The sequence below is a fragment of the Trichosurus vulpecula genome, chromosome 2 (genome assembly GCF_011100635.1).
Source record: "Trichosurus vulpecula isolate mTriVul1 chromosome 2, mTriVul1.pri, whole genome shotgun sequence".
NCBI classification, from domain to species: domain Eukaryota; kingdom Metazoa; phylum Chordata; class Mammalia; order Diprotodontia; family Phalangeridae; genus Trichosurus; species Trichosurus vulpecula.
This window is the reverse complement of record NC_050574.1, coordinates 334,258,349-334,283,375: the sequence shown is the minus strand read 5'-3', so window position 1 is coordinate 334,283,375 and position 25,027 is coordinate 334,258,349. Positions and strand designations below refer to the sequence as shown.

Sequence of the window (25,027 nt, the reverse complement as noted above, 5' to 3'; positions counted from 1 at the left end):
GTCTCCCCATCTGAACTTACTTTTGTGACTTTTTTAAATGTTTCATCGATGTTTCTTCTTTCCTTTCTCCATTTTTTCATTTTTTCATTACTATCCCTACCCACAACCTTTCTCCAGCAACTCTGGCTTCTGTTTTCTTCATGCTGCAGTAGTGGATAAAAGTTTTCTCATGTTTTTCTTAAAGCATCTAAGTGCACAGTGGATAGAGCACTGCATCTGGATTACAAATGACCTGAGTTCAAATCCACCCTCCAGCTCTTAACAGCAAGTCACCTAAGCACTCTCTGCCTCAATTTACTCATCCATAAAGTAGCACCTGCTTCACAGGGTTGTTGTCAAGATCAGATGAGATGATATTTGTAAAGTGCTTACATAAATGCTAAGTATTTTTAAAAATAATTCCTCATTTTCATTGGTTGTCATAAGTAATACTATCCTATTATATTCATAGCTCCAATTGTTCAAATATTTCCTATATTTTTTCCTACCATGAAGAGTACTGCTGTGATTATTATGTTCTATTTGGGATTTCAGACATCCATGAGGTCTGAACCCAACAATAGTTTTGATGGATCAAAGGATCTAAACAGTTTATTGACTGTGCTCACATATTTGTAAATTGTTTTCCTATGTAATTGGAAATTCATAACTCCCTTAATTATCTTATCAGTTCACATAGCTTCCCACAGCCCTTTCAAAGTTGACCTTTTTTAAAAAAATCAACTTTTCTATTATTGATATTTCTTGTTATTAATATAGTGGTGTTTTTCTCATATGGTTTTTGAACATTTAAATTTTTTCATTGGAACATCTCTCTCTTGAGGACTAACTTTTTTTCTTATATATTTTATTTATTTTTATTTTATTTTCCAAAGATTAAAACCCAACCCTTCACTTACAAATACATTGCTCTTAATCTTTCCTTTTGTATTCATCTCTTCAAAACATGCTTCTATTTCAAGACCCAGCTCAAATCGAACATCCTTTATAAAGCCAGTCCTGATTATCTAGTCTGAAATAGTGGAATGGAATGTAAAAGCACTATGAGCAAAGCACTGTGTTGCTTGTAATACAAATAGAAAACCAAGACAGTCTCTGCTCTCACTGAGTTCACATTCTAATGGGGGAGACAATAAATAAAAGAGGGTTGACTTTAGGTTACCATTGTGCTATTTGGTTCATAGCATATTAAAGGGCCAGCTAGTACTTAGGCAGGGAAACTAGTGGGTTGGATGGCAAGACCCAAAGGACCTCAGGGAGTAATGGTAGAATAGATGGTCCCCTGCCAAGAAGACAGTGGATGCAAAGACCATAGTGGAGTTGGGCTCTGGATTACATCAAGCAGAGATAAGGACATGAGAATCAGCCTCCAGATGAAAGTATCTTGAGCCCAGCTGACACTGCACAATGGGACAATGAGAGTTAGTTGGAGAAGGGAAACGTTCGTGGCTTCCCTTAGTTGCAGACAGTGATGTTGCTCTGTCTTTCAGCAGTCTATTGTTGGGCTGGGTTGGTAGGGGAGGGGAAGCTAGGTGACTCAGCAGTTGGTGTGCCAGGCCTAAAGTTAAGAAGACCTGAATTCAAATCTGGCTTCAGACAGTTACTACCTGTGTGACCCTGGGCAGGTTACTTAACCCTTGCCTGCCTCAGTCAGTCCATAAACACTTATTAAATGCCTGCCTTGTGCCGGGTTGGGAAAGGTTTCCTGTAGAAGATGAGATGCCTCAGTTTCCTCAACTGTAAAATAGGGATAACAATAGCATCTACCTCCCAGGATTCTTCTGAGGATCAAAAGAGATAATATTTATAAAACAGTTAGCACAGAGACGACTGCACACTAGGTGCTTAAGAAAGGCTTCTTCCTGTCCTTCTTCACCTCCCCTTGCCCCTCTGGTGGCTGGTGGAAGCAGCTATTGGTTATCTCTATACTAGAGCAATATACTACTTGGATAGTTACTAAGCAATTAAGTTTGTACCCTTTTATGTCTTTACTTATGTGCTATATGTTGTCTTCAGCTTTCATGTAAATATTTTATTGTTATTCAACTTTTTACATGTAGGGCGGTAGCAACATTTCGGCTAGTAGTGGTTGTGGGGGTGAAAGACCAACACAAGCCCAACAACAAAAGCTGCCAGCACAGGTCCTTTTGATCTGCTTTACTAAGGAGAGTAATGTTAAGGGGTTAGCAATCTTACTGTAATCCAACATACAAATATCATTCACTTATTTCAGGAGGAAAAGCCAGCAACTTGAACTTCAGAGCAAATACAAACAAGTTACAAACAGACACAATATAAACAAACCAAATCACAATTCATGGTTACCAGGGAAGCACAACATCTGGGTTCACAAGCTGGGAGGCTCTCAGAGTGGCTGCCCAGAGTCCCATGCCACCCTTCCAGTGGCTGAGAGCCCCAAACACATAACTCTCTTCTCTCTTTTTATACAGTCCTTAGCAATAGCAACTCCCTGTAAGGGCCCTGGGGGCTTCCCCCATCTCTCAAACTAGCAAACTAGTTTGCTAACCAGCCTGGGGCTTTGCACCTAGTAAGAGTCAATCAAAGACACTTAATTAATTTAGCATTCTAAAACAGTAAAAAAGTCCCATCTTAATTACCAGTACAAGGGCCTAATTCCCCAAATAGATGGTAAGCTTTTTGAGTGTAGGACCTGTCTTATATCTTTGCATCTTTCATATTGCTTTGCACATGAAATTTTATTGATGTGATTTTGTTTTTAACAAGGTTTGTTTTTATTTTAGACTGATCTTATTGTAAATTCCATCCCTTTGGATCTTCATCTTGACAATGGGCCCCTTTCTCAGGCCTTATTGAAGAAAGCTGGCCCAGAACTCCAGGAAGAATTAAATACATTTGGAAAAACATCAGTGAAAACAGGTCATGTTCTCCTGACAAGAGGCTATAATCTGGGCTGCAGATTTGTGCTCCATGTGGTGGCTCCTGCCTGGGATAATGGAACAGGGAAGTCACAAAAGGTAGGGAAATGTTAAAGTTCTCAATCAACAAGCATTTATTATGTACCTACTGTATGCCAGGAATTGTGCTGGATGCTGGGGATACAAAAACAAAAATTAGACAGTCCTGGCCCTCACAAGCCTACATTCTCTCAGGGGAAAAACATGTAGACATGTAAGTCAACACAAAATATATAGAATGTAAATACAAAGTAATTTGGAGCGGAAGGGGCACCAGCAGCTAAGATCCAAGAATGCCTCACATAGAAGGTGGCATTTGAGCTGAGCTTTGAAGGGAGCTAAGGATTCCTTGAAGTGGAGATGGGTTAAGGATGTACTCCAGGCATCGAGGGGACACCTGTGCAAAGTCATGTAAGTGAGAGATGCATCATTATTCTCAAGGAACAGACAGTAGTCTGGTTTGGCTGCGATGTAGAGTACATGAAAGGGAGTCATATGCAGGAAGCCTGGGAAGATAGGCAGGTTGCAGTTGGATTATGAACAGCTTTCAATGAAAGTAGAAGAGTTGGCAGCTAAGTGGTGCAGTAGGTATAGAATGCCAGGCCTGGAGTCAGGAAGACCAGAGTTCTACTCTGACCCGCGGCACTTACTAGCTGGTTGTCTCTGGACAAGTCACTGAACCTTTACCTGTCTCAGTTGCCTCAACTACAAAATAAGGACTAATGATAGCACCTACCTCCCAGGGTTGTAGTGAGGATCAAATGAAATTAATATTTATAAAGCACTTAGCACAGTGCCAGGCACACCGTAAGGGCTATAAAAATGTTATCATTATAAGCATTTATTGTTGTTGTTATTATCATCACCATCATCACCATCATTATTATTATATTCTCTCTAGCCCATTTGGAGGCCATACAGAATTTTATTTCAGCATCATCATGGCCTAAACGTGTCTTTGGAACTCAAGCTAGCAGCCACAGGAGAGTCCATCATTGTTGTATTTATAGCAATGAAATTAACATTTCCTGCAGCTTGGTCAATTACAGTAAAGAGCATGAAGTCACAAGCCATTAGTAGTAATAGCTGTATCAGTTGGTATTAATGATGCTGGTGGTCGTATTTCATTAAGGAAAGAAGGACATATGAACTATGAGGAGAATGGCAGAGTCAGTGACACTGTGGTCATGCATCTTTGGGGAGTTTTAATTTATTCCTAACTTTATACCCTTTTCTCCTTCCAAAAATTTAGAGTTCTCTGGAGGGTACTTTGTACTTTCCTCAATTACTCTGTTTCTTTCCTTTGTTTTTCAGCTTTTTCACGCTTGTTTATTTGCACATATTTAAAACTGTGCATTCAATAAATAAAAACTTTTAAACACACACACATACACACACACATACACACAAAGTCACTCTGATTAACTGTATTTTATAGTTTGCCAGGACCTTGGTACAGATTCCAACTTAATTCTGATAACTAGATTCACTTTGGTCCCACTCAGTTTCTCCTTTCACCAACATGAAATCTCTTTCCAAGCCTTCTGAACCAAAATTGATCAGATGGGCAGATGGAAAGGCAGCACATTGTGGCTTCATTCAGGGTCAGTGGTTTGGTGTTTTTCCTGTTGCTGTGAGACAGGAAGCATCATCACTACCTCTCACTGTTAAATAAATGGAAGTAGTGGTCTCAGAAGGTAATGTGTGTAGGCTGTACCCTGTATCTAGGTATGACACATTTCTAATGATCAACCATTTCTATTGAAGGTTGTGGGTTTTTCTCTTGTATTTTTGTCTTCTGTTTAGACTTACTGAATTCGTGGATCTCAATCATATATAGTTTGTCAGACATTTTTGCCAATTAAGCAGTAGTAGATGAGACTCACCAGTAAGTCAGTCCTCTGAAGAGGCTGCTCTGGACCATTCTTTCTTCTTCCTTCCTTTTCCCTTCTAACTCTTTCAGTTCTTCACAAAAGCAGTAAGCAAAATAATTAGAGTTATTAAAAGTTGTATTCCTCATATCACTAGCACATATGTCATTCTCCATCACATATATATCCCTAGAGACCAATTAACAGCTGAGTGTCCCTGCAGCCATGGGAGCATACCTGTTTCTCCTGTGGCAGCATCCTCCATTTCTGGTACTAGCCTCTGATTTACATGAAAATATTTGCTATTTTTCAGATCATGGAAGATATTATCACAGAATGCCTGGAAACTGCTGCCTCCAAATCTTTAACCTCAATTACTTTTCCAGCAATTGGAACAGGAAATTTGAGGTTTCCAAAAACCCTTTTTGCAAAATTAATCCTTTCCCTGGTGCTCAAATTCAGTAGTTCAAGACCTTTGAGGACTCTGAAAGAAGTGTGCTTTCTGTTGCATCCCAGTGATATTAACAACATTCAGGTAATAGTGGAATTTTCTTGGAATTAAGTTGCCAAAATGGTTTTAAATCTATGCCTCTCGCAAAATTAAAAATGTATTTTCAACCTATCAGTCTATATGCCTTTTTTATCCTGAATGAAGTTTATTTTTGAGAGATGGTATATATAAAGTACACAGATAAAAATATATTTATTATATATGTGTGAGTATGTACATATAAATATGTGGGGAGAGAAAGAGAAATTTATAAAAACACTACCTCATAACTGCTTCAGCATAGAAAGGTATTTTGAAAGTGTGTTTATATGTGTGTATGTCCTTGTGTTATATATATATATATATATATATATATATATATATATATGTATGTATGTATAAATATAATACCCATTGCTATCATATATAAACATGTGTATATAAATATGTGTATGCACATATATATGTACATAAATTTATTTATACATACACACATGCATACACAGATCCACTTTGAAAATACTACCTATCAAATAACCTTCCTTCAAAATAGAAAGAGAAATTTCATTCAGAATAACTATAGAATGTGTAAAACATTTGATAATCCACCTGCCAAGATACACAGAGAAACTATATTAATAAAATATAAAATACTTTGTACATAAATAGAGACAGGCCTAAGTAATTGGAGAAATAATTATTATCCATGAGTAGGTTGGGCTAATATAATAAAAATCAGAGTAGTCCTTAAATTAATTTACTTGATCAGTGCTACACCAAGCAGACTATAAAAGGATTAGTTTATAGAACTTGAAAAAATAATAACAAAATCTATTTCAAAGAACATAATGAAAAAAATGGAAGGATAGAGGCCTAGCAGTACCAGAATTCAAACTAGGCTACACAGCAGTAATCAACAAAACTGTTAGGTATTGGTTAAAAGATCAGAGTAGCTAAGTGGTGCAGTCGATAGAGCACTGGAGTTGGATTCAAGAAGATCCATTTTAATGAGTTCAAATCTAATTTCAGACAGTTCCCAGCTGCGTGACCCTGGGAAAGTCACTTAGCCCCATTGAGTGTTAGTTTCTTAACGGTAAAATCAACTGGAGAAGGACCAAACCACTCTAGTATCTTTCCTAAGAAAATCCTAAATTGAGTGGCAAAGAATTGCACACGACTGAAACAACAACCACCAAAAATAAAAAGAGGGATAGAGGTTGACCAGCAGAACACATGAGTTATGCAATATATAGAAACAGACAAATATAGTAGCCATGTGTTTAACGAACCAAAAAGCCTTAACTACTAGGATTAGGTTTCACTACTTGACAAAAATTGCTGAGACTATTAGAAAGCAATTGGGTAGAAATCAGGTTAAGACCTACATCTCATACCATACACCAAGAAAAGTTGTAAATTGATACATGAAAGATATAAAAGATACATCACAGGTAAATTAGAGGAACAATGAATAAAATACTTTTCACAAGTATAGTTATTGGAAAAGCTTAAAACCAAAGAAGAAAGAAGGGACATATTTGATTACATAAAATTAAAAAAGGTTCTGTGCAATCAAAGCCAACACTAGTTAAAATTTAAAAATAAAACTTTGCAACAACTGTCTCTGATGAAGGTCTCATATCCAAACCATATAACTAAGGTAGTCAAATACATAATTATTGTTAAATAATCAAAGAATTTCAACAAGCATTTCTGAAAGAACAAATTCAAACTGTCAATAACCATATGAAAAAAAAATGTTCGAAACCTTCCTTTCAATTATATGATAATAGATTTAGAGCTAGAAGGGACATTGGAGGTCCTCTAGTTCAACTCCCCATTTTATGTTAGGAATCTGAGGCCCAGAGATATTAAGTGACTTGTCAAAGACCACACAGAAAGTAAGCCAAAAGACACAAATCTAGGTCAGATCTTCTGATTTCTAATTCAGCACACTTTGCAATAAGATCCTGGTTCTGCTCCTTAACTTCTAGCGTCCTTTAGAATTTTTTTACTATGATATTTTAGGAATTGGATTTCCGCTGGAAATATGTCATTGTAATCACCAGCCATAGAAATATGTCTTTATTTTCTTCCTGCCTATGCATCTCTAAAAAATCTGATTAATATTTATACAAAAATTGTTATATTCAGTAGGTGCCTTTCTTTTTTGCAGGCATTTGAAGGAGAATTCACTAAATATGCTGATGAAAATACTACCAGTGGCAGAGTTTCAAACACCAGTGATACACAAGGTCTAGTAAAGTTATTTTCTTTAAAATTGTTTACTGTTATTTACCGATAATTTAGTGGTAGTCAAAATGCAGATAAATATAATGGTTTATATTAAAAGTAGAAAAGTAATACAGAAAATATAAAACCATGTATAACATTTATAATCCTATAAAATACTAGATATGCAGATGATGGATAAATAGATAAAGCCTTTTTAAATTAAGTGTTTATTGTGTGCCAGGCTCTATGCTAAGTACTACTCATTTTTATCAGTCATGAGTCAGATCAAGTTATCTGGTGTGAGGCCATTTTATTGAATGATATGGGATGAGACCAATAGTTTTCTCAGGCTGATCAAAATCACATCCATATAGATTAACCTAGATTCAGCCAATTAGATGGTTCTAGATCATCCAATCTGGTTGTGTAATTAGTGCTCTGTATGGACCATGTGCTATTTTAAAATATCTTTTGGCAAACAGAAAAGCTTTTACACATAGAGGATTTGGAAAAGTAAAGAAGAGAGATTACAAAATGGGAAGAGGGAAGAGTAAGTGAAAGGCATACAACAGAACCTGATGTAATAGTCACAAAATCATATTTGGTCCTTGAGTTCTTTTTTTTCCCTCTTTAGATTTGTTTGACACTATTTCTAGCCCTGAATTGGGAGTATATGAAAGGAAGCTTGGATCCGTCACCTTGCAGGTCGCTTCTGGGGACATTGCTAAGGAAGAGTCTGATGTTATTGTAAACTCAACAGACAAGACATTTGTCCTCAAAAAAGGTACTTGTTTGAATAATTTACACTAATATGATGGTTAACATAATTATAATGTGATGTGTCATGAATCTCTTATGGTCATGTAGACCATGGGAACAAGGACCCAAACTCCCGGACATAGTCCCTCTTAGATCAGAGTACCTTACATAGCTAGATCTCCACAGTTCTGCATTTGCCTTGCTTCTCTCTTGTGGAATATAAGCTCCCTGAGGGCAGGAACTGTTTGTTTCTTCTTTTTCAAAAATAAGTTTTTATCATATATTTCCTTTTTATGTCACCTACATCTTCGCGTATAGCCTTCCTTTCACCTTCTCTGAGTGAACCCTCTCTATAATGACAAATGTTTTAAAGTGGAAAAAACATTTGGCAAAAATAATATTGAAAAAGCTTGACATCATATGCATTGCTCCGAACCCATGGCCCCCTATGTCTGCAAAGACATCTTCTATCTATTCCTTCAAGCCAAGGTTGGTCATGATCATTTCGCAGCATGCGATTTTGATTATTTTGATGTTTTTGTTGTCTTTTCCATTTACATTGTTATAGTCATTGTGTATATTGTTTCCCTGACTCTACTTTCTTCACTTTGTATCAGTTTATGTCTTTCCGTGCTTCTCTGTATTTTTCATGTTAATAGTTTCTTCTAGCACAGTAATATTCTGTTGCATTTATGTGCCACATCTTGTTTAGCCATCTTCCAATCAATGGTCATCTACTTTGTTTCTGGCTCCCTGCTACCACAATAAGTGTTACAAGAAATATTTTGTGTATATGCAACCTCTCTTTTTGTCCCTGACTCCTTTGGGATAATATGTCAAATGATATGGAAATTTGAGTCAGTTAGGTTTCTTTTTTAAATTCCAAGCTACTTTCCAGAATGTCTCTACCAAATGATAATCCACCAACAATGCATCAGTATGCCTGTCTTTCTCTAGTCCTTGTAGCACTAATTATTCCCACCTTCCAACATTGATTATTCCCATCTTTTGTCATCTATATCAATTTTGAAGGATGAAAAGAAACCTTTGACCTGACATTTTGATTATTGTAAGTGTATTCTTTCATATTTGAGTATTCTTTACTATGGTTGTTGACAACTAATATTTTTTCTTTTGAAAACTGCCTGTTTCTATCTCTTGACCTCTTAGCTTTTGAGGAAGCTATCTCTGCAAGTGCAATAAAAGACTATGACGATAATAATAATGATAGCTGGTGCTTATATAAGACTTTAAGGTTTACAAAACACTTTAACTATGTTAATTCAGTTGATCCTCACAACCACCCAGTGAGGTTGGTGCTTTTATTATCCCATTTTACAGACAAGGAAACTGAGACCCAGAGAGCTTAAGTGACTTGTCCAGGGTTATACAGCTAGGCAGTGTCTGATGCAGGATTCTAGCTCTGGTCTTCCCTTCTCCCAGTCCTCTTTTTTATCCACAGTGCCACCTAGCAGCCTAAAGTATTTTCTGGCAAATTTGATCAGTGTTTAAAGCCATACCCATGTTTGTGCTTTTTCTTCTATAGTAAGCCTGTTTTGGAGGCCAGGCAGGCCTCCTGCAGAATATCCAAAGCCTAGGAGAGCTCTATCTAGTTCACAGGATAAAATCTCCCTATGTACTTCAACAATTGCTAAACCCCAGGCATGTGTGGCACCTAGGCTAATGTCAAATTTATCTATGAATGCTCCAGAATTTTCTCCATCAGGTTTTGCTTTTCATTATACGGATTTTTCCTATGAAGATGGCTGTGATGGTTATCCTACTCTTAGAGAATATGTGCAGGAGTTTTTTAATCACCTTACAGAACAACCAGGAAGTTTTGAAACTGAAATTTCTCAATTTGCAGAGACTCTTAATAGCTGGTTCACTACTGCTGATGCTTTACCAAACCTCCTGGAACTCATCTTCCAACAGGCCACAACTGTGCCATGCTTCTCTTATATAGGAGCACGGTTGTGTAATTATTTGTCTCATCATCTAACCATTAGCCCGCAAAAAGGAAGTTTCCGTCAGTTACTACTTAAACGATGTGGAACTGAGTATGGCAGAAAAGATCAGGCTGCCAAAGGGGATGAAGCTACCAGAAAACGATTTCATTTCTTTGTCCTCTTCTTGGGTGAACTTTACCTTAACCTGGAGATTAAGGGAACAAAGGGACAGGTTGCAAGAGCAGATATTCTTCAGGTTGCCCTTCGAGAATTGCTGAATGTCTGTTTTTCTAATCCTGTGGACAGCAATTTAATCTGTGCAGTAAAACTACTGTAACTGACAGGACCAGTTTTGGAAGATGCATAGAAGGAAAAAGGAAAGATAGATACGGAAGAAATTATTCAGAGAATTGAAAATATTGTCCTATGTGCAAATTACCGCAGACATATAAAACAAATGCTTTTGAAGCTAGCAGAACTGCGATCAAGTAACTGGGGTAGAATTCATGCCACCTTAACATATAGAGAATCACCTGAAAATCATCCTAATTATTTTATGTATAAACCACCATTTTATACATCAGATGGCATTCCTTTTGCTGCTGCCGAAGCAGATTATCAAGAAAAGTTTTAGGAGTTATGTGACAGAGAGAATTTCTTCTCAGATTATGAAGAAAATGGAACAGACTTATCGGGAGCTGAAGATCCATACTTGGATGACATTATGTATGAGACAGACCCAGAAAGAGAAGAGGCCTATGAAAAACTTTGCTTAGAATCAGAGCATAAGAGAAAACAGTAAAATTAGGTAAAATGATAGGAGCTTTACAAGGCAATTGAGGGATGGTGATTAGGAAAACAGAAGGAAGCAAGAAAACATTTCACCTTTATACCAAATTAAACATAAGTTTAAGCTGCTGGTGAATGCAACTTTAATTGTCTTTAACAAGATCTGCCCCAAAAAAGTAAACCTAATTCCTATAACTTAAATTGTGTCTGTGTTTGTGTGTGTATGTGGTTTATTGTGTACATATTATGAACTGCTTTGGCTACAATAAAATTTATTTGAAATAAGTGACATATTTAAATAAAAATTTACAGATTAGCAGCTAATCTTAATAAAATACTATTTTCCTTGAGAAAAAATAAATCCTAACTTATACATTACCATATAAATGTAGCACCCTTTTATTTAATACAATTTTAGGTTAATAAATTGGGTCTCAGAGATGAGTCATGATCATGAAAAGAGCTTTAGCATTTAGAGTTTGAAATCATTCTTAACAACCGATTTTACATATGCGAACTAATTATGACTTAGAATTATAGTTGTTGCTGTTCAGTTGTGTCCAACCCTTTGTGATTCCTTTTGGGATTTTCTTGGCAGAAATACTGGAGTGGTTTGCCATATCCTTCTCTACCTCCTTCTATAGATGAGAAACTGAGACAAAAGGGTTAAGTGACTTGCCCAGGGTCACACAACTTCTAAGTGTCTCAGGCCAGATTTAAACTCACTAAGATGAGTCTTTCTGATTCCAGACCTGGTACTCTGTCCACCGTACCACCTAGATGCCTACTTCTTAAGTTATCGAGGATTGTAAAAAGTATTAGTGTGTAGAAGAAAATTACAGCTAAAGCATTTTATAGGAAAAAGCTCAACCAAGCAGAATGCTTCTATGACAAAAATTATTTCCTTTTTAGATCTAGAAGCTTAATTCTTTCACATCACTGACTTGATTATTCTCCAGAAGAAAAAACTGGAACATTGTCTTTTGAATTAATTTGTATAACTTCTTCAGTTTTATTTTGTAGTATTGAAAATTTTTGTCTTTGGGAATTTTAACACGTTTATTCACCCACTCCTTAAAGTTCCCTTTTTCTTCTGCTTTAAACTTTTCAAAGAGTTATTTTTTCCTGATGATTAACCCTTTAATTTTAGTATAGTTCTGTATTGTTGAGTAGCTTAAACTTGAACCTGTACTTATTTCCAACTTCCTAAAAGTAGGTAAAAACCCAAAAACTTAAGTATAAAAAAAGATTGTCTGTAAATATACATATGAGTAGTTCTATTAATAATGCATTGTAACACGTTTGGAACACTAATTTGTGTCAATTAGTGGGGCAGCTAGGTGGCACAGTGAGTAGAGCACTGGCCCTGGAGTCAGGAGGACCTGAGTTCAAATATTGCCTCAGACACATGACACATGTACTACCCGTTTGACCTTAGGCAAGTCACTTAATCCCAATTGCCCTGCCAAAAAAAAAAAAGAAAAACTAAAAAAAAAAATTGCGTCAGTTAATACAGTTAGCTTTCTGACTTAATTTTCTATTTGTTGAACATATTAGTTAAAATTTTTTTTAAATAAAGGAGAGTTTGAGTTTCTTTAAATAAAAAAGAACATTGTACACAAAACTGTAAACTTCTGTTGTATAAAACTGCCTTCCTTTTAAAATATATAATAAGCTCAATATGTGGCTTTCAAACTATTGTACTTGTCTCTGATACTTTCTGGTCTTCCTTCTGTTATCTTCTATGTAATTAAAAAAATGCTTCAATGACACTTTTTTCTTTCTTTTTGTTTCTCTTCTTTCTTTTAAAAACTCTATTCCTTACCCCTCCACATACATTTTTTAAAACCTATGTAAGAAATATGTGCATTCAAGAAAAACAAATGTCCATATTGTCCATGTACAAAAAATGTATCTTTTATTTTGCATCTTACATTCATCACCTGTCTGTCAGGAAGTGGTAGCGTGCTTCTTCAATGTTCCTCTGGCATCATGGCTGACACCAAAGCATGGATCATGCTTCAGAGTCTTTTGTCTTTGCAATGTTCTTGTTGTTCTATGAGTCGTTCTCCTGGTTCTGCTTTTTACTCTGAATCAATTGTTGTGACTTGTCCAAGGTCTCTCCCTCTGTAGTAATTTAATTCCTGAAAGGTATGACATTCAAATTCTACCTCTAACATTACCTCTAAGTGCTTGGGGACAACATCTAACTGCTTTAAGCCTCAGTTTCCTCATCTATAAAAATAAGGAATTGGACTAGATAGCCTTTAAGATAAGAGGGTATCAAGAATTCTCTCAAGTTATCACACTTAGTATGGGAGTGTGGGAAAGCCTCTATGAGAGGTCACAGAATCATAGAATTTCAAAGTTGGAAGGCACCTCAGGCCAAGTATTTCAATATACCACTGAATAGGATCTCCTCTATGACATACCTGACACGCAGGCATTCACTTGATAGGAAACTACTACTTCCTAGTGCAGTCCATTATACTCTGGAGAGCGCTGATTATTAGACAGTTTCACCTAAACCAGGGCAGGGTCTATCAGAACTATCATCTATTTCTTCCTCCATACCATGCCACCCCTTTTTTTCTAATGGAAAAAATCACATTAGCTCTTTTGGTTGTCATAATATACTATATTGCTGCATAGTAATCCTGAAATCTGCTAAAACCCAAAGAAAATTTTCAAAACATATTGCTATGAAGCTGACCACATCTTGTATTTGTGAAGGTGATTTCTTTGAATCCATGGAAGACTTTCTATTTATCTTTATTACATTTCACCTCATTAGAATATTTTTATCACCAGCTGCTTGTCTGCCTGGTCCAGAAAATGAGACCTGAGTTCTGAGATGCTAGAGGGTGTCCTGGAGAGCTATAGCTCTGAATTCTAAAAGCCAGGTGGAGGTGAACTCAGGAATCCAGGTAATCTGGAGTAAAACTAAGCAGAGCCATTGACCCTACTTAAAAATATTTCAGGAGGCAAAACTTCCCACAAAGTCCCAATTCAAGAACTAAGGCTAGAGAGATAAGTAAACTGAAGAATACTCCCTCTGATAGGAAGATTGTCATAGATCTGAAGATATCTCCAAATCCAGCCTAGTGGTGAGGAATGCTAAGACAACTGCAAGCAGAGACTTAAAGAGAAGTAAAGAATGTATTTTCCACAAGAAGTACATTCTAGAAGAAATGAATCAAGAAGTAAAAATAAAATAAAAACTCTGGAGGAAAGAATTGGGAAGGAAATAAATTGAAGGAAATAAACTGAAAATGGCAAGCTTATCTCAAATAACAGACTTCATTGAAATTAGAATAGATCAAACAGAAATCAGTTATTCCATTAAATAGCAAGTATTAGAATTTTTTTAATTTAAAAGAAAATATATGATATCTGACGTGAAAATGACACACCTGGAAAACAAGTCAAGGAGAAAATCACTGGACTTCCTGAAACATATGATAAAAGAAAAAAGTCTGTACTACATTTCAAGAAATCATGAATATACATTGCCCACTTCTATTATAATCAAAGGTCAAAATAAAGGTAGAAAACGATCTCATTCTGTAAGGAACACCAAAAAGAAAAGTACCAGGAGTGCCATCACCAAAATCTAGCACATTATAGTGGAAAAAGTATTGCAAGTAAGCATCCAGAAAGAAGCAATTCAAGTACCAAAGGACTAAAGTCAGGATCACAAAAGACCCGGAGCATCTACTAAAAACCAAAGTAGAGAATGGACTACAATATTCCAAAAGGCAAAAGATAAGCCTTTACAATAAGAATAACATATCCTGAAAATTCTACAGGAAGAAAATAGTGTCTTTAATGGAATGAAAGACTTTCAGGCATTTCTTATGAAAGGCCCAGAGGTGAGTAAAAATTTTGAAATGCAAGCACCAGATTCAAGAAAAACTTAAAAACATAAATTCATTTGGGCAATTGGGAGGTGCTATATGATGATGCAGTGCTAATATTCTAATGATAGAGAAACACGTATCTCTTAAGGAACTTAATAGCTTCAAGGAGTACAAAGGGAGTTCAATAAGAAAACCAGAGATTTGGAGTGGGTTATTGGTTCTATTCTAATGGCTTTGAGTGGAGAAAAAGAAAGGAGGATAAAAGGAATATACTAAGTGTATATAATAGGAAGAATGGAGTGGAGTTTGCTATTCAATATAAGTAAGGTTTGTGAAATTAGAAAAAAAGACAAATATGGAGGAAAGAGTGGGAGTGTGTCGCACTCCCACTCCTTCCTCCATATTTGTCTATTTTTATGATACTTCTATGAGAAAGGAACAAATGAGGGTTGAACACATACAGACAAAGAGTTTGGGATAGAAAACCATCAAATCCAATTGGTAAAGTGGGGTAGGGACAGTCAAGAAAGATCATAACAAGGTAGCTGTAATTACTTGCAAAACAAATATTCTAATCAAGGAGAAGAGAAGGTTAGGGGTAAGTGGAGGAGAGAGGAGATGAAAATAGAAAAGAAAAAAAACATGACCATTGAATCTTTTTTTTAAAGCATATGAAACAGTACAGAAGGAATTTCAGAAAGAAGCATAGACAAAAATGATAAATTTAAAAGTCATGGGTGAAATTTATCATAAACTTATTTTTTTAAAGAGAACAATATAAAATGAAGACTCATGACCTCTTTTTTGTGTTCTTCTATATATATGGAAATGCTTGGGTTTTTGATAGTTAAACACATAATAAAACATTTAAACTTCTTAAAACTCAGTCAAGATTTGGAAAACTTATTCAATTTGAAGAGCAGAGTGAACATGGTGAAGTGGGAGGTTACAGCTGCCAAAGTTCCCTCCAAATCTCTTCCACGATGACCACAGAAAATATGCAAAATTCTGGGTGGGAAATCCAGGAAAAAGTTATGAGCCATTTTTCCCATCCTGAGTAGCTTAAAAAATAGAAAGAGAGGTCCATACATACTAGAGTTTGGGATGAGCAGGAGTGCAGAATAGTAGAAGCAACACCAGACAGTGGTGGTGGCATCTGCTGTGGCTGACAGTAAGGGCAACTGAACATCTGTGCAGAAAGGGACATGAGGGGGGCTCTGTACTAGCACTAGGCACAGGATCCAGTGTCATCTAGCAGTTTTGTCATCCATTACCCAAGGGTGGAAAGGAGCAGTTGGAAGGGAGTGGGGGCACTACCTGAGTAAGGACAAGAACACAAGGAAGGCAGTAAACAGACTTCTTTCTAGATCACACCATACTGGAGACATCAAAATCTTCTGAGCCCTTAGAAGGTGCCATGAAAGCAATAGCAGGATATAAAAGACAAAAGTTCATGTCAGGCATTCTCCTGTCCCCAAGGTAAGGAGAGACCAGCTCTAACATAAAGTCCAAAATCAAGAAATAAGCTGAAGAAATGATTAAAAAATATTCTGACTATAAAAAGCTATTATGGTGACAGGAAGCGCAAGACAAAAACTCAGAAAAATACAACGACTTGAAAACATCTACAAACAAAGCCTCAAATTAAAAAAAAAGAGACTGGACACCAGATCAACAAGAATTCATAGAAAACCTTAAGAAAGAGGGTATTTTAAGCAAAAGCAATTATTTTAAAAATTAAATGACTGGTAGAGGAAAATTGGGAAAAGAAATGAGAGTTGTGCAAGAAAATTATGAAAAGAGAATTAACAACTTGGCAAAAGAGGCACAAAAATATTGAAGAAAATATTTTCTTAAAAATAAGAGTTGGTCAAGTGCTAAAAGAAGTACAAAACATCACTGAATAAAATAACTCCTAAAAAATGAATTGATCAAGTGGAAGCTAACGATTCCATGAGACATTAAGAAACAATGAAGCAATGCCAAAAGATTATTAAAAAGAATAAAATGTCAATGATCTCATAGGAAAAACTAACTTACCTGAACAAAATAGATCAAAGAGAGATGATTTAAGAATTATTGGCCTGCCTGAAAGCCATACACAGAGGGAAAAGTGCCTTAACATAAAATTTTAAGAAATTAGAAAGGAAAACTAACCAGATATCTTGGAAGAGAAGGCAAAGCAGAAATTGAAAAAAATTCACTTTTCCTAAAGAGTTACAAAACGAATACTCCCAGGTATGTTATAGCCAAATGTAAATTTCCTAGGTCAAGGAGAAATTACTGACAGCATCCAGAAAGAAAAAAATCAAAATACAATGAAGCCAAAGTCAGGATAACACAAGGTTTGGCAGCTACCACTATAAAGGCTTAGAGAGTTTAGAATAAGATACTCTGGAAGCCAAAGGAGCTAGGTTTACAACCAAGAATATCTTAGCTAGCAAAACTGAGTATATAACCCCACAGGGGGGAAAATGAACACTTAATGAACTAGAGAAATTTTTGAATTCAATAAACATTTGTTAATTAAAATCATGCAAGTCTTTTTTTTTTAAAAGAATGTTAGCTTCTTGAGTGCAGAGACCATCTGAATTTTCTTTTTCCATCCCTCAAGCTTACTGTACTGCTTGACATATCATAGGGGATTAATAAATATTTTTTTCATTCATTCATACACCCAGTGTACTAACCTGCCAAAATCCTTCACTCTTATTTACTCTTTAACCTATACTTTCTATATTTATGGCACCTGAACATTTTGGAGAGTTCTTTGTAGAACTTATTTGCCTTCCCATCTTCTGCAATAGATGTTAGAGCATAAAATTTAATTATTTTAATAGTGATTCTCTTTGAAAAGGGTTACTATGTGCACTGCAATAGGAAATGAGAAATAATCTCATGAAATGACTTTTTCTCCTTGCTTTTGACTGCATGACAAGACCATCTCTTGTATGTGTCTCCCAAGTCAATCCTGTGAGCTATTTCTGTTTAGCTGCAACTCCCTTTTATCTTTTGGTTTCATTTAATATTTTTAAAAAGGTGAAGATTGTTCAGATTTAATTCTTTGAGTGCTGTGGCCTCTCCATGGTCACTGAACAAAAATCTTACACTTAGAGGACTCAATGACAAGTTAACATTTGTAGGAGGTCCAAGAACTGTGCAATTCTGAGCACCCTCTATCCTTTCTCTGTCATATCATTTCAGAAGTCAAAGATAGTCACATGGAAGCAAAGACCATTTTCTCTATTTTTCTTGGTTTCATGGGTTGCCATGGCTTAAGGATTTGTCGCCAAATGCACCCTTTCCTGGTTATGTGTCTTTTCATACTTAACTAGATATGGGTTGTGGTCAGGTTGTATTCAAAGCCTTTCCAATATGGTAGATTGTGAAGCTGCCAGTACCTCTTCTTCATTGCAATTCCCATTCAAGAACTCTGGAGTACCTCTACCTCATGATGAGGCATTGGAGTATGACTTTGTGAAGGCTATTAGGAGCTTACATGTACTTATGATTAAATGACTATATTGAATTTGGAATCAGAAAGATCCCCGAACATGGTCATTTCCTAACTGTGTGATTTGAAGTGATTCCCTTCTCTTTTTGGGGCCTCAGTTTCTTCATGTGTAACATTAAAGGAGTATGAAGCAAAGAGATTAAAGAAGGAAGAAATGGAATCTTTGTATGTATGCATATATATGTGTGGAGAGAGGGGGAGAAAGAGAGAGAAAGAGAGAGAGAGAGAGAGAGCAGCTCTTTTTGTTTTAACAAGGAAATTAAAGGTATGAGTATGCCCATCTCTTGAGACAGACTAAACAAATGTGGTATGAGAATACTATTGGGTCACAAGAAATAATGGAAGGGGCGGCTTCAGAAAAACCTGGGAAGATTTATATGAACTGAAGCACAATTAAATGAGTAGAACCAAAATAGTAATTTATTCAAAAATAACAATGAAATAACAAACAAATTTGAAAGGTTTACATATTCAGGTCAAACTAATGCACTGTTGGTAGGTTTGTGAAAACTGGTCCAACCATTCTGGAGAGCTATTTAGAACTATGTTCAAAGAACTATAAAACCTTGCATACTCTTTGACCCAGCAATACCACTGTGATATATATGTCCCAGAGAGATTTTTTTTTAAAAAGTAAAAGTACCTATGTGTACAAAACTATTTATAGCAGCTCTTTTTGTGGTGGTAAAATATTGGAAATTGAAGGGATGTCCATCAATTGGGGAATGGCTGAAGAAATTGTGGTATATGATTGTGATGGAATACTATTGTGCTATAAGAAATGATGAGAAGGATGCTTTCAAAAACAACCTGGAAAGGCTTACATGAACTGATGAAAAGTGAAGTGAGTAGAACCAGGAGAACATTGCACATAATAACAGCAATATTGTAGGATGAACTACTGCAAATGACTTAGATATCTGACCACTACAAAAATGTTAGACAATTCCAAAGGACTTATGATGAAAAATGCTATCCACCTCCAGAGAAAGAACTAATGGGATGTGAATGTAGATAAAAGCATCCTTTTAAATTTTTTCTTCTTTTTTTCCTTTGGTCTCTTTCTTCTTTCACAAAATGAATACTGTGGAAATGTTTTGCATGACTGCCCATGTATAACTTATATCAAATTGCTTATATTCTCAATGAAGGGGTAGAGGAAGAAGGGAGGAAATGATTTGGAATCTCAAAATTTTAAACAACAAATGTTAAAATTTGGTTTTAAATGCAGTTTGAAATTTTTTTTAAAGAATTCTAGTCAGATCTATGACCAACCATGATTCCACAGAATTGTTAATGAAGCATGCTACTCACCTACTGACAGGTCTCAAGATGCAGAATGAGACATAAATTTTTAGACATGTCCAATGTGTAAATTTGTTTTGTTTGACTTTGCATGTTTGTTATACATTTTGTTTTTCTTTTCTTTTGGTTGGAAGTGGTACAAGGGAGAGAAATAAGTACTCACTAAATGAAAAAAAAAAAGAATTAAGGTAAAAATAAATAAATAAAAGTAAGATAGTATAATGGATGATCTCTGCAGTACTTTCCAGCTCTGACATAATGTGATTCTTGAATTCATGTTCATTTCTATTGTTATTCTCTTATCTAGGGGTTTCCAAAGCCATTTTAGAAGCTGCTGGACCAGCTGTGGAATCAGAGTGTGCTACATCAGGTATGATATTAATGCTTCTGTTTTGGCCATAATTCAGTGCAAGTGAAATAACCGGTAGTAAGATGAAGGGGATGTGGGATAGGACAGAAACAAGTCAGAAACCCTTTAAGAGCCAGTGTTCCATGGGAGAAGGGCCCTGAAGGTGAGATTATAACAATTTTCCTTCAAAACTTGAGCTATCCATATATAAGACTATAGTAGCCACAACCACACATGGTATGATTTGAAGCACCCACAAGGCTTGCTCTGTCTCCCATTTTCCCTACCAACCAGTTAGAGTACCTAAAACTTTCAGCATTAGAGGCTCTTCTTGGGAGTTAAGACATTATCTCTATAGATTGTTACCAGGAAAGGCATCACACACTATAATAGTCTCAGAGACTACAACAATATAAACATTTAAAGTCAATATGAAGAGGCAAGAAATATCTTGTCAATTCCAATTGTCCATATTGGTACCATAATTTCAAAATTAAATGACACAGCCTTCTTTTCTGATAACAAATCAACAAACTTAACTGGTCTGGGGATGTGTTTTACATGTTTATTGGGAAGTATAGCATAAAAAGTACTAACTAATTTCTTTTTTGGTATAAGTGTGAAATCCTACTACAGGTGATCTTAGGAGATATGAATAGTAACCAGATTACGTAGAGCTCTGCCACAGCCCTCCCCAGGTAGACGCCCATGCTTTAAACTTTGTCTCTTCAATCTTGAGAAGAGAAGACCTAGGAGTGAGATGTGGCATGGGCAATGTCTTCAGATATTTTAAGTCTTCTTATATGGAGAATGGATGTGAAATTACATACAATTCCAGAGGGAACAAACTTGGACCAATGGGAAGAAGTTCACACTATTAGAGTGTGAACTTCTTGAGGACAAGGCTGTCTTGCTGGATACATTTTATTGTATCCAGCTTATTGACTATGACTAAGACTACAGGATCATAGATTTAGAGAGAGAATAAACATTAGTAGTCATCTAGTCCAACTCCTTCATTTTAACAGATAATTAAACCAAGACCCAGGAAAGTTAAATGACTTAACCAATGTTTCACAGGTAATGGCATATCCAGTAACTGAGGTCAAGTCTTCTGACTTGCAAGTCATTATTCTTTCCACTGTGCCACAGTATAGTTGTTAGAGGTTTGGGGAAAGCAAATTATGATAAAATTATGGACTTAGAGCTGGAAGGGACCTCGTACCCCATCTAGTCCATCCCCTCTCATATCCAGATGACTAACTTGAAGCCCAAGAGATTAAGTGATTTACCCAAAGTCCCGCAGGGGATAAGTATCAGAAGTGGGATTTGAACCTAGATCCCCTGATGCCAGAGCCAGTACTCCTTCCAGTGTACCATATTGCAGCTGGAAAAAAGAAAGAAAAAAAATCGGTTGTTTTATAAGTTTATAAGTTAGTTGCCTTTCCATCACTAGAGATATTTAAGTAGAGGGTAGATAATTATGTCAATGATGCCTTGGGAGGCATTTATGCGTGGGGCAGTATTGTATTATATTAGCCTGTAAAGGCAACCACACTGGCATACCCAGGATGGCTGCTAGTGCAGGTTCTTTTATGTGCTTTACTAGGAAAGACAGCTGTTTCAGGGGTCATAACATAACATAACATAACATGTTTTAACAACATAAAATACAAATGGAGAAAATACAGAGAAAAGAAATAAAGACTAACAGACAGAGCTCTACCACCTGAATCAAAACAATATTGCTATATGTATACGTGTATACACACACACACACACACACACACACACACACACACATACACACATATATATTCTTTCAGCTAATGGACTCAGAGGCAGAAGGCATCACAACCCTCCTGACTCAGTGCCTAATTAGCAAAAGGTGTGTCAGCCTTCCTACAAGCAAACAATCCTCTCTTAACAGGCTCCACAGGAGGCCTGTTGATGGGCAGAGAAGATCTTATTCCCCATTAACCTTACAGAACCCTAAGATACCTTTCATCTTTGAGATTTAGCAAGAATTTTAGGTAATTAAAGGATCTATGCAAACCACGACTGTTGTTTTCATGTCCTCTTTTACCTAAAGAAAGTATCCTATATTCTCAATTATCCAAAAGTTTCAGTTTAGCTAATGTTTCATGCCTTTGTGTCTTCTTCTGTTCTCTAGCTGCAAATCGTCTCAGAAATTTTATAGTAACAGAAGGTGGAAATCTAAGGTGCAAGAAAATAATACATGTTATTGGGGGAAATGATGTAAAACAAACCATCTCTGAAGTCCTACAGGAATGTGAACAAATGAAATATGCCTCTATTTCCCTCCCAGCCATTGGAACAGGTCTGTAGCTTCCTATCAGAATTAGTTTTTTTTAAAATACTGAGTGTCCCCTAGACTATATATCCATTGATAAAGCTAATCATTAAGGCTGAATCTATATGAGCATGATAGCAATGGTGTTCATCTATTTTAGGTCTTGGCAATGTTTTTCACTCTGGGTACCATGGTGCTTGTCGGCCCTGTTGGGTTTTGCCTCTAGTCTTATGATATAGATAAGCAAAAAAAATAAGAGTGATAAAAAGATAAACTTTAAAGAGTAAGACTAAAGGACAAAAGATGAAGGTAAGGAAGAGACAAAAAAGGTGGAAAGAAAAGAAATCAATCCATTTCTCAGTCTATTTCACTCCTTTCATTTTCTGTCTTTTCTCTGGTTATCTTCTTGGCTTCCTTCTCTTCCCTCTTTCTCTCTCACATAGTTACACTTTATGAGAATTCATTCATTCATTCTCATTTTCAACTTCTACCTCCTTGCAGGTGACTTCTCAATCACCAGCTCCAACCTGCCAACGCCTTCAGCCCCTAGTCTAATCTCTCCTTTATCAATCAGACAATTCCATTTGTTGCCACCTAAAACTTTTCAGGTCACATACTGAACTTATCATCAAATCATAGACTTTTCATAGCCTGAAGAGACTATGTAATTCTAGGCTAACCTCCTGGTTTTCAGTTGAGACCTAAAGAAGATAAACAACTTCCCTGAGATCAATTAATAATAATAATAAGATTCAACATCTCAGATTCAACTCTTCTTTTCAATTACCACATGGCCATCACCTCAATCCCTCATCATCTGATATGTGGATTAGTACAGTAATCATGTAGCTGGGCTTCTTTCCTTCCTTTACTTTTGCCTATGCATAGTTCTAGGATAATCTTTATTCTTTTGAAATAATGTTAATAACAAAGGGAGTAATGATTTTGTATTTAATCTTTTCTAAAAAATTGAAAGGTTTTTTTCCTACACAATGAACATTTTCCAATCTACACACAAGCAATCCTCCAACAGAGTACAATTCCTAGAAAAAGAGTGTATCAGTTGTTCCCAGGAAGTAAGAGTATGACTGTATGGCACTGAGATTGACTTTATAATTGAGCAGGCTTTTGTGGGCTCCCCTTGTTGACTTTATTTACTTTTTCATTGGCACAGTGTATCTTGTTCTTCAGGCTTAGCTAGCTTTCCTCTGTCTCATTTCATACAAGTCTTCTCTCTGCTAATAATAAACTGCTTGTGGGATGGCCAAGTATTTTGCAGTTGATTTGTTTATAAAAATTTATGATTTTTATACATTTATTTTATTTTTATACATTTATTTATATAAATCTTATGGGATAAACTTGGTGGATGAAAAAGTTAAAATTTCCACATGCTGTACTTTCAACTCGCTTGTTCCCATGTCCTGGTAACACTCATGCCTTGTGCTCCACTAATGACTCCACACTGAATCACTGCCATTATCTGTCTCCTCCTTTCCTCCTTTCCTGCTTTTGAACCAAGAAGGAGGTTATCACACAATTGTGCTGACCAGGTCTGTTACAAATTTATGGTATCCAGTCTCAATGGGAACTTCACTGGAGGAAGGTAGTCTTTTTATTCCTCCTTAAAAATTTGTTTTTCCCACTCACCACAGCAGCTCTTGAGATCTTCTCTCTGCTTCTTCAGGCCTCTCATTATACCCTTTCCCTCTGTCTCTGAGCTGAGGATCTCCCTTCCTACTTTACAGAGAGAATCGAGGCCAACTGCAAAGAGCTCCCTCTTTTACTCTGCTCTCCCTCTGACAGCTTCTTGACTTCATCTCCCACTGTTTCCTCCTTTGCTCCAGTCTCCGATAAAGACGCAACTTTCATTCCTTAAATAATAAATGGTCAAAGCAAATGAGACATCCCACAAGTCTCTTCCCACTCAGCTGTCAAAGTGATATTAAAGCCCTTCATAACCTGCCCCTTCTTATCTTTCTTGTCTTCTTGCACCTCACACCCCACCATGAACCCTGTGATCCAATGACATTGATCTTCTGCCTGTTAATTGAACAAGACATGCCATCTTCAGACTACGACATTTTCACTGACTGTCTCCCATGCCTAGAATGCTGTCTCTACTCATCTCTACTGCCTGGCTTCCCACTCTAGAATCCCATCTTCTAAAAAAAAACCTTTCCTAATCCCTCTTAATTCTTCATTCCTTACCCTTATTATTATCACCAATCTATTCCATATATTGTTTATTTATATATGGTTGCTTGCATGACTGTGTTCTCTTTGAGAACAGAGGACTCTCTTTGTCTCTTTTCATTTCTTTCTCTTTTTTCTTTCTCTCTTTTTTTGGGAAGCAATTGGGATTAAGTGACTTGCTCAGGGTCACACTGACTCACTGCACCACCTAGCTGCATCTTTGCCTCTTTTCATATACCCAGTGCTTAACGCAATGCCTGGCACTTAGTAGGTGCTTCATAAGTGCTTATTGGTTGACTGACTGACTGACTTCCTTCTCTCTATCAGTACCTAAGATTCTATTGACTTTTTGGTTTTGTTTTTATCCCATGTCACCCTGTTTCCTCATATTGAACTTGTAGTCCATTAAAACCAGATACATATGAAATGTTGTATAGCTAGACATCTCCCATCCTATGCT

General features: G+C 36.3%; 1 protein-coding gene and 1 pseudogene across 3 annotated transcripts in view; both read left to right on the top strand.

Moving 5' to 3' along the window:
- Nucleotides 1-25,027, top strand: part of LOC118838041 (protein mono-ADP-ribosyltransferase PARP14-like) — a 69,027-nt gene that overhangs the window by 29,503 nt on the left and 14,497 nt on the right. For all 3 annotated transcript variants that reach the window (XM_036745244.1, XM_036745242.1, XM_036745243.1), the window contains 6 exons: nucleotides 2,763-2,996; nucleotides 5,121-5,342; nucleotides 7,474-7,552; nucleotides 8,167-8,316; nucleotides 20,016-20,078; nucleotides 22,231-22,398. In XM_036745244.1, coding sequence (XP_036601139.1) covers nucleotides 2,763-2,996; nucleotides 5,121-5,342; nucleotides 7,474-7,552; nucleotides 8,167-8,316; nucleotides 20,016-20,078; nucleotides 22,231-22,398 — 916 coding nt within the window. The remainder of the gene's footprint in view (nucleotides 1-2,762; nucleotides 2,997-5,120; nucleotides 5,343-7,473; nucleotides 7,553-8,166; nucleotides 8,317-20,015; nucleotides 20,079-22,230; nucleotides 22,399-25,027) is intronic.
- LOC118840134 lies at nucleotides 8,730-11,042 on the top strand (annotated as a pseudogene).